This window comes from Ostrea edulis, chromosome 8 (genome assembly GCF_947568905.1).
Source record: "Ostrea edulis chromosome 8, xbOstEdul1.1, whole genome shotgun sequence".
Taxonomy (NCBI): Eukaryota; Metazoa; Mollusca; class Bivalvia; order Ostreida; family Ostreidae; genus Ostrea; species Ostrea edulis.
In genome coordinates this window covers 15,304,644-15,321,891 of record NC_079171.1, presented here as the reverse complement: position 1 = coordinate 15,321,891, position 17,248 = coordinate 15,304,644, and the positions used below count along the sequence as shown (strand labels likewise).

At 35.1% G+C, this 17,248-nt stretch overlaps 3 protein-coding genes across 3 annotated transcripts; 1 reads left to right on the top strand and 2 right to left on the bottom strand.

The window, feature by feature from the left end:
• Positions 1-6,342: 6,342 nt before the first annotated feature.
• Positions 6,343-7,342, top strand: LOC130049437 (P2X purinoceptor 7-like). The gene is made up of 2 exons (XM_056147007.1): positions 6,343-6,594; positions 6,697-7,342. The coding sequence occupies exons 1-2, from the start codon at positions 6,391-6,393 to the stop codon at positions 6,958-6,960; spliced, it is 468 nt and encodes a 155-aa protein (XP_056002982.1). The 5' UTR covers positions 6,343-6,390; the 3' UTR covers positions 6,961-7,342.
• A 1,118-nt stretch (positions 7,343-8,460) lies between these two features.
• LOC130049436 (uncharacterized) lies at positions 8,461-11,983 on the bottom strand. Its single transcript, XM_056147006.1, has 5 exons — positions 11,760-11,983; positions 11,154-11,335; positions 10,237-10,454; positions 9,472-9,636; positions 8,461-9,277 (listed from the first exon to the last, which is right to left on the bottom strand). Exons 1-5 carry the CDS (start codon positions 11,938-11,940, stop codon positions 9,019-9,021), a joined length of 1,005 nt encoding a protein of 334 aa, XP_056002981.1. The 5' UTR covers positions 11,941-11,983; the 3' UTR covers positions 8,461-9,018.
• Positions 11,984-11,992: 9 nt separating this feature from the next.
• Positions 11,993-17,248, bottom strand: LOC130049611 (uncharacterized). The gene is made up of 8 exons (XM_056147459.1): positions 16,921-17,248; positions 16,409-16,549; positions 15,802-15,882; positions 15,025-15,087; positions 14,795-14,878; positions 13,800-14,106; positions 12,099-12,385; positions 11,993-11,996 (listed from the first exon to the last, which is right to left on the bottom strand). The coding sequence occupies exons 1-8, from the start codon at positions 17,121-17,123 to the stop codon at positions 11,993-11,995; spliced, it is 1,170 nt and encodes a 389-aa protein (XP_056003434.1). The 5' UTR covers positions 17,124-17,248.

The window sequence follows — 17,248 nt, the reverse complement described above, 5'->3', positions numbered from 1 at the left end:
CGGGTTTTAAGGTCATGTTCGAAAAACCCACGATTCTCACTTCTAAATACCGAGCGTTTGGCGAAGGAACAGCCACTACCTATTTTAACGCAGTCATGCCACGAGCTTGGCTCCAATCATGACCTCCCGGTTACGAAGCGAACGTTATACCACTGAGCTATCTCGACCATATAAACTATGAGTTTTCAATCAGTACTGATGTGGGAAAAAATCCGATTTTGTATTGACGGAGATATTTGTCAATTTTTGACAGGTTTTGCAGGCTTGCAGGAATCCTGAAATTTATAAGTTATGCCCCCTTGTCCTAAGCATAAGCCAAAATTGTGCAGCCCTTTACCAGCAATTGTGACGTTTCCATAGGTATGAACTTGTTGAGTGAAGCATCATTGCAAGTTTTTTAAAATCTTATTCTCGAGTATCGTTTGCTTGCGTAAACATGAAAATGAAAAGTAATTTAAACAATACACAATTGATCACGAACGCGGCTCGAACTCACGTCCTCCCGGTTACTATGCGAACCCTCTACTACTGAGCTACTGCGGCTGGGTAAAGAATGGTTTAACAATATGTAAGTTTCTAAAAACATTCCACTCTTGTAAAATCTGTTAGTAGCTTACTTCTTCTTTTATTTGTTTAGTTTTTAATAATGATCAAACGTTAGAGATGCTCGAGAGCATCGAATCAATAGATAGGCATAATGATACAAGTAATAATGGAATATGCGAGTTTGCCGATGGAGAAACTAAAGTCTAAAATCTGAAAACGTTTACTCAAGCAAACGATACTGTAGAATTTTTAAAAAGATAAACTTGCAAGGATGCTTTGTTAAACAAGTTGATACTTGAATCATATGTCATGTATGTGTACGTACTTTTGTTTACAGTCCACCGACAGCATGGATTACTTGAAGATGAAATGGAAAGTGTTTTATGGTTTGGTAGATGTAAACCATGATGGAATAGTCTCCTCTGAGGACACCGAGGAAACTCGAAATAACTTCCAGGCAGAAGGAGTCAATGGCGCTTTTGATCAGTGGTGGAATATGTGTATATTCTTTAATGGACCGGTTAAAGGAATTTCAGAAACTGCATTTTTGCATAAATTAGCCTACGAATACAACAAAAACAAACAACGCTTCATGTACGGCAACCAACATTGCTTCAACCTGATCTTTCATATTTTCGACATCAACAAGGATAGCTCAATCAACTTGAACGAGTATATCAAAGCTTTCAACGCTTTCGGCCACGACAATAACGAGATGATAAAGGCAGTTTTTGAAGCACATGACCCCCCAACAAGTGGTCTTGTACCTCTGGATGCCGTTGTCAGCACATGGGTGCGATTTATGACGGAAGAAAAGATCGAAAGTAATGACGGTCTCACCGGGGTTTTCATGCAGAATTAATTACATGTGAACTACCGTCACATGTCATTCTTTTAATACGACTTGTGTACTATTAAACATTGTTTATTGTACCAAAAGGTAGTCGTGTTTTCTTTTGTTTTAAATGTGGGTTATCTGAATATAACCCATATTTTCCTTTTATTCTGTAAAAGAATAATAAAAGAAAAATTAATACTTACAAGTGCTATATTTTCAGTAAGAATCCACCATCCGTTCTCGCTGTACAAAACCAATGAGAAATAAAACGTAAATGTATTGGACGATAATTAATGGTACCATGCACGTACTTAAATGTACATGTGCATATAATAAAAAAAATACGTATAAGTGCTATATTTTCAGGAAGAATCCACCATCCGTTTTCGCTATACAAAGCTAATACGAATTAAAACGTAAATGTATTGGACGATAATTAATGGTACATTGAAAGTACTAAATGAACATTTGCATATAAAAAAATACTTATAAGTGCTATATTTTCTGTAAGAATCCATCATCCGTTCTCGCTATACAAAACCAATGCGAAATGAAACGTAAATGTATTGGACGATAATTAATGGTACAATGCACGTACTTAAAGAGTAAATTCACCAGAAAACCACGCAAAACACCAAAAAATCGTTCAAAAGGGTAGTCGCAAGACAAGAATTTTTTGTTGCTTAATATTTTCTTCATATGTGTTACATGTAAAGTCAAAATATCATAAAAATTTTCCAATCCCTCATTTATTTTTAGTAACATCTCATTTGCATAATAATAGCGATAAATAACAAATTTAGGAGAAATATATGCACAATTTGGTTGGCTTAAAAATAATTTATTACAATGCATTTATTTTGAAAGTCTGTTTTTCTTATAAAAATGTGTTATCAACAACACAATAAATACTGTAAAAATGAATTCCGGTGATTAAATTAATTTTTATGAGGTCTTGAGATAGAAATTTATCAATAATTAAGATTTCCCCCCTATTTTGAGAAGCTAATTTCTTTCAAGAGCAGGTGAAAAAATAGATGAAAATAAAACTCTTCTTTAGACTAATCCTAGTTTCAAAATATATAAAAATATTGAGCTTAGCAAATAATATCTACATGGCGAAAAGTGAATTAGAAATACTCTATATAGCTACAATTTAGTATGTTTTGATTATTAAAGACGATTATAAAAATAATGTTTCCTTTGCTTAAAATTATTTTTTAGAGCCTTATTCATTTTTTACATTAAAATATAATTGATTTTTGGATTTTGTAAAGTGCTATTTTGAAAAATCTACAAAAAATGTATTATTGAGGGTTTGGGCGTTATCTCCCCTTCTTAGAACTCTTCAATATTGTTTGGTGAAAAAAAGCGGTAGTACAAACGATGCAACGAGGTAATCTTAATATTTCATGTTATTTTTCCAACTTACGGGAGTTGTGGAACATCGCTGCAATACGAAAGTAGAAATGGATTGTTAAAGATATTTGAGTGTTCTAAAGAAACCACAACTCATTTAAGACGCTCAAACAGGTCGGGAAATTCGGCGACACAGCATTTCGTGTTTACCAGACTGTTTACAATACCAAAGTAGAATATTTACGATAGACAGTTAGATACTATGCCTACTTGTTTAAAACTTAGCATCGTGATGAGTTCGGTATTTACTGGAGAGTCAACAAAGTAGCATGCCAATGTGAAGGTCATTCCAAAACCAGTAAGGCGTAAGCAAACAAAGGTACACAGCCATCCCTATGCAAAGAATACTGACTGCATTGCAGTGGGAACTGATAAGACATAAAAACAGAATTTTACAGAAAATGCTAATATATCATAAGAATTGCATTTAAAATATAGTATGAATTGATAGGCTGCATGTTTATTATACTCCCCGCAAGAAGTTGGGGGGGGGGGGTTATACTGGAATCGGGTTGTTCGTCTGTCCGTCCGTCCGTCCGTCTCCTTTCCACCTACCGTCACCATATCATATATATGGAATACCCATGGGATGAAGATGTTCCCTATCGATTTTGAGGTCAAGTGCACTGGACATCGAAGTAGCAATATGGTTTCCGGGCTCTAAAGCGTTATCCTTTCCACCTACAGTCACCATATCATACATATGGACTACCCATGAGATGAAAATGTTCCTTATCGATTTTGGGGTCAAAAGGCCAAAGGTCACGCGCACTGGACATCGAAGTAGCAATATGGTTCGGTTTCTCATGCCATTTCGTTTTTACTCTCAGAAAAGAGGTAGTTTATACCTATTACCAACACCCTTTGGGAATTGGGGTAAGCGGGGGGTATTCTTAGTGAGCATTGCCCAATGAAATATGCATTCATGGCATTTACAGTGCATGTCTCTGATAAATGACTACAGTACTCCTGTTTTAAAGCCCATATATTTTTCGAAAATAGAAAGGGTTAGGTTGTGTTACAATTGTTAGCAGTAGGGCTCACACTGAACCGAAATACTGTCACAACCTGGCATGTCAACTCTTACATATTGAAATTTTTGTTAGGGCTACATATTTGATATTCTTACATCATACCACATATATTTGTTTGGCTCATATCATGCATAACTTTTTTCACGACATTTTGAGAAATGTATTTTTACCAGTCTGCATCTGACAGTCAGTCTATAGTTAATAACATTGTTTTAACGTCAATAAAGTGTGTAGAATTCAATTATATTTCCATGATAACAATGCTTTATATTCTATTTTTTTTTTACCAATGGTATTCCATATTCAAAACAGTGAGGAATTTCATTATCAACTCTATAAATTAGTAAACCTGAGTACAATGAGAAATAAGAAACACAATCCTTGCAGTTTACTGAAAGGTCATCACATAGATACACAAAACAAAGTCATGCACATTGTATTATCTTATAATATTGTTTAACAAGTAATATATATTAAAAACTATGTACTACATGTAGCATTTCACACATACAATAATTAACCCTCTGTCAACGAGTCAGGATAGATAATTTTGACTGCATTCATTATGTGACATATTATTCGTAATCAATTTACACATATCAGGCTGTATTTTTTATGAATGATTATTTATGATATCAACTGTAATTTCTGACTGGTATCTTTATTGTGAAAGTTGAACATTTGCTGAATAGAATGTGTTGTATAACTTAAAAATGTAATACATGTTTGACGTCATTCGTGAATGTGTTATGATGATATGTAGTGATTGGTATATATCATTATCAGGTTCCGTTTACTACTGGTATCCCTTTTACAGGTAAAACATTTTCCCCTTCAATTGTAGAGAGCTCCTAGATTAAAGAAACTTCCTACATAATATTGTGAACTCTACCCCCCACCCCCAGCAATTGGAGATCATACATGCATTATTTATTATCTTATTTTTTCTCCATTTAGGTTTCGTTTTGTGGGTTTTTATATCTATAATTATTTTAAAATAGCATTGTGTTATATTATCTTTGTCCTCTCTTTGGCAGATTATGTGTCACAGGATTTACCTCAGGAAAGTACTACATGTACCAACCAATCTACCCTTCCAACTGAGTTAACTCAAAGATCATATTCTGATTTGGAACTTGAAAATGGGAGTGACCGTCTTTTTGATTATTTGACCTGTTTTAAAACTGGATGTGGCATGATGTCTACCATTTATGTTTTGCATATCTAATTTTGACTTTTCAATATTTAAGGTCATTGTCAGTAATAACTTTGAAATATGTTGAAAAATTACATATATAATTGTAGTCAATGAATTTATGTGAATTCAACAATTTTGAAGAATTAAATTACCTAATGTATCACTTGATTTTAAAAGCCAAGCATACTAATTGCATCAGGAATATTAAATGTATTATTCTAAAAGTTCTATTTGAAAAATCTATTTCCCAGTTTGTAATTTTAAAAAAATAAAATTGGCCGTTACTGTGAAGTACAGTCATTGTACAGGATTGCCAATGTTTAAGACTTTTCTGTCCTTTGTATTATATTGTCTTGCATGTTTAATACTGACTAATGTTATTTTTTGAAGATCATTGAACGAAGTATGAATTTAATTTTAGTCCAATAAGCTAAATGTATAGGTACACTAATTTAACCTTTTATGTAAATGTTATTTAAAGGCCCACTATGACTCAAAATCATGTTTTATTTTTATTTGTTTTACAATGGAAAAAGATAGAGCTATGGAAAACTAAACTCTACTGAATATTTTAGACATTCAATGCGACCCCTACCACAGTGTAAAGGCCGTTTAAAGATCATCCGGAAATAAAATTGTTTTACGAATCGCTTCGCTTTTTACCATATCTGTTTGTATCACGTGATAGAGAGTGGCAGGTACTTGTGCTAGGAAACATTGTCAGATAAAGAAGAAACGCTAATTACTGCAGTCAAGAAAAATGGAATCCGAGGTAAGGTTATTGAAATTCTTTGAACAGGTTAATAATATCAATGTTTACTTCATGAAAATTGATAATACACCAAATGTTTTCTCCGATTTAGGATGTTTCGAACTAGTGGGGTCCACGACGGGTTCGACATTTTCGCGGGAAATGTTTCTGAAAAATTTGCGTATATTTACCAACAACACTTAAATATTTAAATAATGTATTTTTACTAATTCTCACAGGTCTCAGAAAGCGAATCGGATACCGGTAGTAGTTCACCGCCGCAACCAGTTGCGCCAAGGGGACGTGGTAGACCACGGAAACTTCGTGGAGGTAGAGGACGGCCCAGAATGCAAAGAGAGCCAGACGTTGCACTCGGGGCTCATCCCCGAGCACCAACCAAGCGGGGACGAAGGAGGGTCCAGCCACCAGTAGAGATGGCAGCAACAGCCTTAGCAGAGAGACGGAGAGATATTGAGGTACAAGAATAATTTTTAATGCAAATGTTGTATAAGTTGAAATTTTCTACAATCGTTTTGAAGCGTGTTTGAAATTTTGTTTCTATACATCTCTGTAGAGTAAAGTAGATGCACTATCACCTGATGAGATGAGGGACACCCTTAAAAGAGTTGTGAGGGAAAACCCAGAGTACTTGTTCAGTATTTTGGAGCCTGAACAAAGATTTCAACCTTCTGGGGGTGGAACAGTACAACCATCATGGTGCATCTGCTCTCATTGTAGAGACATGCCAACTCCTAGGGAGAAAGTCTGCTGCCAAAGAAATCCTGATAACTGTATTTCTAGATTGCCGGTACGTTTTAGGCACTCTGGTTGACATTAATTTTACTATTGTGTACCATATATTTTAGTAATTATATTTTTGTAACAATTCCGTTGCATGTGTATATTTTAGGATTTCGGGGTGCTCATTTTAGACGAGGCAGTTCTTGCATTGGCAAGACTCTACCGCCAAGATATTTTGGCAATGCCAGAAGATGCAGATAGAAACAGAGCCAATCGCCACACGGGATATCGCCAATTTGTACTTTGGCATCATGGGAAATTGGGAGCTGAAGATAGACGTGTAATTCTTAGCTGTTGTGTGTGGCGTATCAGAGACAAATTTCCTGACCCTCATGGACATTACATTGGTTTCAAAGATAACAGATTGCAATAAAATATAAATTATTTATTACTTGTACCAAAACCTGATTAAACTTTCTGGATATTGAGTATCAACACAAAATGATATGCATCAAGTTGTTTGTAAACTTCATCAAATAGAGGGGAAACATATCTTGACCAATACATTGTAAAATGCCAAGATCTCGAATTACAGTACAATTGTAATAAATGTATGTCATTGTTATCCAGAACCTGTGTAATCCAAATTAACCAAAATTTAGTCTTGTATATATCTTTGTTTTTGAGCAACATATGGAGAAAATATATTTACATTCTCCATTTGAACAGACTGTCACGTTATACCGTAATTTGAAATCTTGCACGACAACTTGGAACATGTCAAGTTCAAGACATGGATTTTTAACCAGACTCAGAAATCTTCTGCAATGCTTGCTGAACACATTTTGATGGACAATCTTTCAGACTTTTTCAAGATGTCAATTAAAGTCTCTAAAACTTGGTCAATATTAAGTAAAGTTGGCAAAAATGATTTGCGTCTACCATGTTATACATAATGTAGCCAACATTTAACAAACCAGAATTGCTCCTAAAATTTCAAGAGCATCAGGATGCCTCAATTCATTAAAGGATTGAATTGCCTTCAGCCAAGGCATTTTCATATACATTGCTGACCTACAATGTTTTATGTTGACTAAAAATATAGTTGTATACCAACATTAGTTTTTCATTTCATATAACGAAAAGTTTGTGTGTGTTCCAAAGTCATGATTTAATACAAAATCCTATAAAATGTAAATACACAATCTTGCTAATACCTGTGCACAATTATACATGGCCGTTGGAACTGCAATTACATAATTTACTCTGAATGGATAAAAAGTCTGGAAAACTGTTTGACCCACTTTTATCCCTAATGTAGGTTATGGTGCACCAATCCAACTGAACTTATCCCCCCCCCCCCCCCAGAGGAAGCATATGACTAAATTTCAGGGCAATAACTACATGGTTTATACTATGACGGAGACCTAGAGAAACAATAGGCATCCTATGTAAGGTGTACGTGTAACAAGTTTGACTGTCCTACACCCAATAGATCTGTCTGCATCCTGCCTACAAAGTTTTCTTGCTATTTAATGGTATGACCTTAGCCTTTGACCTTCACTTGGCATGAAGAGTATGTGTACCAAGTTTAATGGTCTTAGCCCCAATAGCTCGGTCCGTATTCTGCCTGTTTTCCTATTAACTGAGACTAAGACCTTGACAAATAGGCAACTTCCTCTCTTCATGGTGATCAATTGTGACAAGCTGCAATATACTGATACTTGTGGTTCATTTTGCTGAAAAGTGCATGATTGAAGTCCAACCTCTTAGTACCACAGCCGTAGTTATATGCGTATCATATGAAAATAGTATTGAATTTGAGATCATAAGGATATTTGAATTCATCCAGTAATGGACTGACTGTCTGACAAACATGGTAATTCCAGAAATTACACACTAAGAGAATACATGAAAATAATAGACTAGCTAATAAACATGACAATATCTGGGGGAAAAACATACACTAAAATGATATGTACACGATAATGCTAAAAATTGTAGACTATTTGATAACCAAGATAACACCTGAATTCTAATGGACTGATTGAGACTATGATATGACGTATGGCATGATGTCTTTGTAAAAACAAAGACATTTGATAAATGTTGTCAAATTTCTAACTTGATGGGGCCAAGAGAAAAAGATTTCCGAGGATGCAAGACATTGAGGTTATACATAAAGAAGTAATTTGTCCTTCTAACTCCCTTGGATATATCCATAGTATTTAAGATATCGATGTTAGAAATATCAAAATTCAACTACACAAACAATTTTCCTAAAACTTTTGTTAGCATTATTTCAAATCAGTTTTCCTATAAGCACATTGTCATGGATATCATATCAGAAATTTCAATTTTAAGCACCAGTAGTCCAGTACATCAGTCTTCTGGGTTGTTTAACAAAATCAAGTATGCATAGGTGACCGTGTTTACACACTATACTAAATTATACAAATATTAACAAAGCTACATTTGCAAATGTTCACGATTAGTCTGTTGCTTGAAACCGTGACACTTTCTCCTCGACCAACTCCGTCGTTGGCTTTGGATCAATTGGGGCAATGGTCCTGCTCAAGCGGCGTGGGTCATCAATGTCAAACACTACAGGCTGACTCATGCCTTCCTGGTCATTCAGACGGGCAGCCACCACTCTTTCCATTATGATGTCCACGTGTCTGTAGCTCTTTTCAACTTTTACTGGTGTTACACTCCAGCGGCCACTTTTTTTGTTGAATGTTCTGTGTTGCCTATTATAGAAAAAAATCAGGGGTATGATATTACATATGAATTATAAAATTTACTACACCCGCTACCAAATAATTTTGTGAAGCCCATTACACAACTTAAGACTAGGAAATAGCTTGAACCACCCCATCATTTGAATTGGAAATAATCAAATGGAACTTTTATACACGTATATAAAGTAAATTAAAATGCTTACTGCACTGTCCCATCCAAGTTTCTTTTCACCATCCTGTCCACATTGTTGTTGTAATCTAATGCAGCCAACTGGCTTCTAGCCCTGTAAACAGGTGGGGAAAAAGCAAACCTTTTGCCACAATACATTAAAATAAGATTGTTGAACGTCTCCAATTCTGCTGTACTTCTGAAAAATGAAGTAGTATCGAATTAAAAATTACAGCGTATCCAATAAAATATATTGAGAATTTAGTATTTTAATCAGATTTGTGTTTTGCAGAATACAAGTAGGAAAGTTTTGTAAAACACTAGGAAGTGCAATTTTTTCCCTGCTCTTTGGTTTAAAATTAGAAAGGGATTGATTCAGATATATTGTGCAACAAATGCATTGTTTGAATAATTTTGGTTTTGTTTGTTGTTTCAAATCATATTGAGACAGCTTCAGACATACATGAAGTGCCACATATTAATCTAAACATCTACACGACTCTCAGGACCATGAAGAATGTCCATTATCGAAAACTTTGTCATGACACAGGACCTGGGGTTATGAAAATCTGATCCAAAAACCATGAATTTCTTGCTTTTCAATGCCAAGTGCTTGGCAAAGGAACAATAACTATCATAACTACCCTTGATTTGTCTTAGGTTTAATCACCCATGGTATGTGAGGGACTCCAACCCATGACCTTGCAGTTATAAAACCAATGTTCCAACCACTGAATTACTGTATTTAGGTAACTTACAATGCTGAACAATAATCTGAAATGACTATTACAACATTTACCTGAAATTTACATAATAGGGTATCTTATTCAGAAGTCTTTTGTTGAAGACAATCTCAATGAGAGCCTTGTGTGCAGGGCTGCCTTTCTCCAGCCACTCCTTCTGCTCTCCCTCCAGTGGACCATGCTGGCATTTGTTTTCCCCATAGAAGTTACTGCTATAGGACATGCTCCATTCATGTTCCCCGACAATGTGGTGAACAATACCACACCATATCTCCTGAAACACAAGGAAAATTGTTTTGTCAATTATTGTTCTAGATATATGTTTCAAAACTTTCTATATCTAAAACAAGAGGTCCACAGGACTTATCGGTCACCTGAATAATAGTGAAAAAGTATCACTACTACCACATACTATGAAATATAGACAAAATTTCATGTTCTGAATATCTAACCTAAACTCAAATGCTCAGCAACAGTATAAAACAAGATGTGTTCTTAAAACTTCACTGCCCTCTAAAGTGCACACACTGATGAAAGGCTTTAAATAATAGGTGATTTAACATAAAAACATCAATAGATATGACTAATTTGGACCCATCCCAAAGTCATTACCCTGGGTTGTGAAATTCCACATTTTTTGTACATCCTTTTCTGCTATTCCTAAGTATGCTTTTAGATTTTATACAGTATCAGCAAACATACACATAAATAGTATATAGTAAGTTTGGCCCCACCCTGGGATCATAACTCCTACCCCGGGGATCATGAAATTTACAATTTTGGTAGAGGCTTTCCTGCTCTACATCACTATGCATTTAGTTTTTATTGTGTGGTTCTTGAGAAAAAATCACCACCTGCGATGAGTTGCAAAATTTAGGCATCTGTCAGCATATACAGCCTTTGAGGGGGCCTCAGTTGTTGCAGTCTCATCCGGGGGACCACCCCAATTAGTTGCAATGTAAAAGAAACATACCATAAAGCTATCAACATCAGTTGCCAAAGAACAAGCATGCCAAAAGTGGTTGATAATGTCACGACTCCACTCTAGGAGAGGTCGGCATTCCTTACTCTGTCCAGCAGCAACTACCTTCTTGCCTAGGTTTTTGGCAGCATGCCATATGTCATGCGAGTGCTTTATTTCTGGGAATCTGTTCTCTGAAGAAAAAAGAAAAAACCTTAAGGTAGTACTCTACATCGTCATAATGGCTGACTTCCTTTAAAAACATGGATGAAAAAATAGTTATCAGCAATATTTAACTTTTTTTCTTTTTCCATTTAAATATCTAGCCGAGTAGCTCAGTAGGTTAGAATACCACCTGCTGAACTGTAGGTCGCAGGTTCGAGTCCAGCAGGGGTTTTAAATTTTTTTCAGATTACCTTCTACTAAAATTGTATTTTTTGGACAAAATAAAGTAAATTTGAAAATTTTCAACTACAGAATATTATTGTACATATCCTCCATTTTTCATCTACATCAAATTTCTCTGGTGTAGCACACCTCCTTAACTCAGTATCTGCAATACTGACAGGACATAGTGATTTAGTAACAAAAGTGAAATCTTTATAAAGTGGCACTTACTCTTAACTGCTCCAATTTGCAAATGTGCATCGGTAACAACCTCAGCTACAACAACACCATTATCTCTTAGGTCTTCCATAGCTTTTAAAAAGCACCCCTTTTCCATATTAGTGCTCTTCTTCCCCGTCTCTCTTTTATCCATGGTGATGATGGAAATTATTTTCTTGGAGCTGTTATCCATTATGGAATATGTGCAGTACTGTGCACTATGCCCTGGACTATCATTCCTTCCATCACCTACACAATAAGTATGCTATATATATATATATATATATTCTATTTCATATTATATACTTGTATAAGGTATGTTTTTTTTTAATAAAGAAACAACTACCATACATACCAAGTGCAATAATTTCTTGTCCCTGCAAACTCTCTACTGTGCCCAGTTGTTCTTCTCTCCAGAATGTATTGATGGTTGGTATCAAGTATGTTCTCTGGATAGCTGAGAACTTTGAAATACTAGGGAAGTAAAGCTTCAAGAAATCTGCAAAAAGTTTAACTTTTGCATAATTGTTTCCAGAGGTCAGAATTGCAGAAGCGATCTGCAAGTCCCCTCCATGCAGTCTTCTATTCAGCAATGGCTGAGAACACCACTTGTGTGCCAAGTGTTTCTGGGTGCATTCCTGTAAAATAATTTTAAAAGAAGGGTAATATTCATCAGAAATAGCAAATGAAGAAAGAAACAAGAGGCCCATTGTCCACATCGCTCACCTGTGTCACCTTGGCTCAATTATTTAAAGATGTTCCCTATATATTCCCATGTAAAACTTTGATCCCTTTTGTGGCCCTAACCTACTCCCGGGGGCCATGATTTTTACAAATTTGAATCTGCACTATGTCAGGAAGCTTTCATGTAAATGTAAGCTTTTTCTGACCCAGTGGTTCTTGAGAATAAGATTTTTAACTGATCCCACACTATTTTTGCATTTTTGGAATTTTCTTCCCTTTGAAGGGGGCATGACCCTTCATTTGAATAAAATTGAAAGCACTTCACCCAAGGATGCTTTTTGGCCAAGTTTGATTATAAATGACCCAGTGGTTCTGGAGAAGTTGACAAGAGGCCCACAGCCCTTATCGGTCACCTGAATATTAGTGAAAAAGTATCACTACTTCCATGGGCTATGAAATCTAAAATCAAAAGGCCCACAGGCTTTATCGGTCACCTGAGTACTAGTGAAAAAGACAAAGAAAACTCCAAAGGGTTATGGAATCTAGAAGAAAAAAAAATTCCTGTTCTGAATATCTAAGCTAAATTCTGATATTCATCAACAGTATAAAACAAGATGTGTAAAATTACCATTTTTTTGTACATCCTTTTCTGCTATTCCTAAGTATGCATTTAGATTTTATACAGTATCAGCAAACTTACAGATAGATACTGTTTACTAAGTTTTGCCCCAAACTGGGGTCAGAACCCCTACCCCGGGAATCATGAAATTTACACTTTTGGTAAAGGACTACCTGTTTTTTCTAAATATCCACTTAGTTTCAATTTAGTATCAATAACACTAAAGAAGATGTTATTTAATTGTTTAACACATAAACACTATATACCAAGTTTGGCCCCACCCTGGGGTCACAACCCCTACCCCGGGGATCACGAAAGTTACAATTTTGGTAGAAACCTTCCCACTCTACATCACCATGCATTTAGTTTTTCTTACACATGTGCAGTTGTAGAGAATTTTTTTTTTGGAAGATTAGTCAATTTTGTACAGTTTTTGCCCTGCCCCTAGGGCCCCAGTGGTGCTGGAGTTCCGAAATTTACACTTTATGTCCCCCTTGTCCCAAAGATGCTTCAGACCAAATTTGAAAAGAATTGGAACGGTAGTTATCAAGAAGAAGTTAACAATGGTAAACGCACGACGACAACCAATTGCAATAGGTCACCTGAGTTTACTTAGGTGACCTAAAAATGTAAAAAGTTTACAGACAGACGGACAACCAGAAAAGCTCACTTCAGCTTTCAGCTCAGGTGATCTAAAAACAAAATAAAATCTTAATATTTTTTAGTGTCAAAGACCATGGAATGCTTACCCAGAAAATATACAGAGCTGAGCCTATATTCCCTGTGCGCAGTGAGATAGGAGAATTGCAACCCTTCACTTTGCATTTGTAGTCGATGTGTGTATTGGCCAACTTTAACAAGCACCTCTTATACACAAGGCATGTATCGTCTCTTGTTAATATGGGCATCTCTTCGACATTCTTAATCTTTGTGACACCAGACCCTGTCTCCTCAATTGTCTCCTGAAGACCCCCTTCTTCATCTCCTTCTACTTCCTCCACTCCAAACTCCTGCACCTCTAAACTTACTTCCTCCAAACCAAACATGTTGTTTGGTCTAAAAAAAAAAAAAAAAAAAAAATTGAAATCAAAATATATTCTAAAAGTTGAAGCTTATCATAATGAACATTTTTTCACCGATACAGAATTTACTGTTCAAATTAAGCTGAGAAAAAAACAAGTTAAACATGTCATGTAAAACAAAGAAGGTACATGTATTAATTTCCAATTTGCAAATAAACAATTCTTTGGTCAAACAAGAGGGCCATGGACCTAAATGGTCACCTGACTAACATAAAACAACTCTGAAATGGAAAGTTAAATCACACATGCTTTAAATGCATTTGTATTACAGACTAATACCCATTTGGTCACCGCCCTAAACCATAAAATTCACTCTACAAGCCATAAAGCCACACCAAAGCATCAAAAACCCAGACTCGGAGGCCATAAATTTCAAATTTCTGGAAAATGCAACCTTGCTTGTCATAATTCATTATTATACCCTCAGTTTAACTGCTGCTTGATGTCCCTGAGTGAAGCTGATTTGTAGAGGATGCTTCATTTTTAAAGGTTTTGACCCAACCCTTGACTTAAAGGGTATCGAAAATATTGAGTCAAACTTTCAAAAATGATCATATAGAATCAATTGAATTTCATTTCTACATATTGCAAAACTGTAGAGTTAATTAAACTCTGATGATAAATTTCTGAATCAGTTTAACATAATTATCAATTACCGGTACCTTAAAGTCACATTAAAGCTTGGCTCATACTCTTCGTCAGAATTTATGTCACTGCTGCTTTCTTCTGTTACATCTATTGTTACACTGAAAAGTTTTATAGCTCATGTGTTATTCATATCATAATGTGTATCCTTGCTAAGTATCATACTATCTGAAACATGCCATTTTTGATAATCCAGTAAGTATAATGATTGTGATAGCTAGGATATACTTGGCAAAATATTACTTACTCAAATGGATTGATGAATGAAACTTCTTTATCATCAAAGAGTTTTCTTTTCTTGTGACTTGGGCTACAATTTTAATCAAAAGACAAGTCAAGTACAAATACTGACGATATATTTTTCATTTTTATATAAATGTACTGTGTGACAGACCTAGGGTCAATTACTTTGAATGTAATGCATTAAATTACAATTACATTGGAATTTTCACCATTACAATTACCATATTTTCATTCATATAAGTAATTAATTAAATTACAATTACTTTGCTAAAGTAATGAATTACATTACACATTACAATGAAAAAAAAAATACAAAGTAAATCTATGAACACAATTTATTTGAAGTAAACATTTAAATCAAAGTGATTGTCAATCACACTATGACTATGTATCAAGATCTGTTCTAAACAAATACTTTGCTGTTTATTCAAATACATGTAGTAATGTCACATTTTATTTCCAAAGAGGTCTAAATTAGGGGGTTAGTAATGATGTTGATATGTAATTCAAATGTATTGAATAGTAATGATATTACTGGCATTTTTATGAAAGTAATGCATTACATTATAATTACTTGTGTTTCAAAAATGGGTGCATTACACATTACACCCCATTACTTTTAAAAAAAAAATGTAATGATTACAATGCATTACCATTACACATTACCATAGGTCTGCTGTGTGATTGACAACCACTGGAGAGGAAACATAAAGGTGAAGCTAGTAGGGAACTAATTGTATCAAATATAGACTACAATATAAGTCAACAAATGTTTGCATACCCAGGAGATTCCTGTTGACTGGTTACTGGTGGAGCAGAAGATTTTGCCACTTCTTGTTGCTTCTCTGTATCAGTACTCTCGCTACATAAAAATGAAGCTCTTATAAGTTAACAATCAAATGCAAGTGTTCAAAATTAACAGATGACCAATATACTCATAAAATTATGGAAAATATAATTTTAAAATCTTGGTTTATGGTGAGATCAATATTTTTGGGCGAATTTGTCTAAGGACTAATGTAGTATTCACAGCCACCTCAAATGTGGATACCCCCTCCATCTAATGAAACAATAAATATAGAATCACAAATTTACCTCAAATATGTGATTTCCCCACCTATCACCTCCCTAGGTCATTCTGTAAAGCCAGTTTTAAGATAAGTTTTTGGTTTTATATTCGTTTATTCATTGGCTAAGGGGAGGGGGGGGTATATGTACAAGTCTATCCACACAACAGGTACCTATAATATCTCACAAATGATTGTCTCAAAAGCTTGCAGAAAGTACAAATTGACTATGCAGAACAAGCTATGAAGGTGGTCAGTGGAGTCACATAATTTAGATTTTTTTTCCGTTCTTCAGTTGCCTGTAATAATGTATACACCTACCTTAGAGCTGATGAAATTTCTGATACATCTGGGGGGAGGAGATGTAGCTTTTTCTTTAATATAGGCGTTGATATTTTTTTCTGCAATGTAAGTGACTGGTCAGCTGAGTCTGCATCCTCTGTTTCACTGTCCGTTACAAGTCTATTTGAATTGAATAGTGTCCAGTACAGTAAAATGAATATTATACTTTACAAATCATAACAGAATCAAAGTAATATAATATCAACGGTGAAGACTTGTATAGGCAGTGCCTGCTGTCTAATCCTATTGTGAATTATCATAATAAAATACTGTTTAAATCTATATATCTTTGTTTTCTCAAAAATTTCCCCTTGGGGGCCCCCGAAAAGCTTGCAAACTCATAATTTGAGCACCTAAGGAGATATATGAAGTATTTTTAACACAATACTCGCAGAGGGTTTATAAATAATATTTTAAAGAATGTTTACCACCGATCGATCCAGGTTTATCCTCAAATAATAACTTTACATTTAGAAAGTTTCAAAACCAACCTGTCAAGTAGAATCTTCGCCAGTCCTGCGTGCGTTTCTCCAAGTTCTTCCTTCTTTGCTTGCCATCTTTCGTATTGATCTCCGAGATAAATCTTAGTCTTATACAAATATGATTTATTTATTTCACTTTTCGCTCTCTTTTTGGCCGAGTCGGTAAGAATTCGCGGTCTTCCCACAGGACGCTTACCCGCTCTAGACGCCATGCTGTATTGTTTACAAGTCCTCTGCGCATGCGTGTTTTTCTGGAGGCGGAACAAACTGTAATTTGGTGCTGGACCAGACGTAAATTCTATTTTTTGATTTATTACCGGAATTATTTACTTATGAA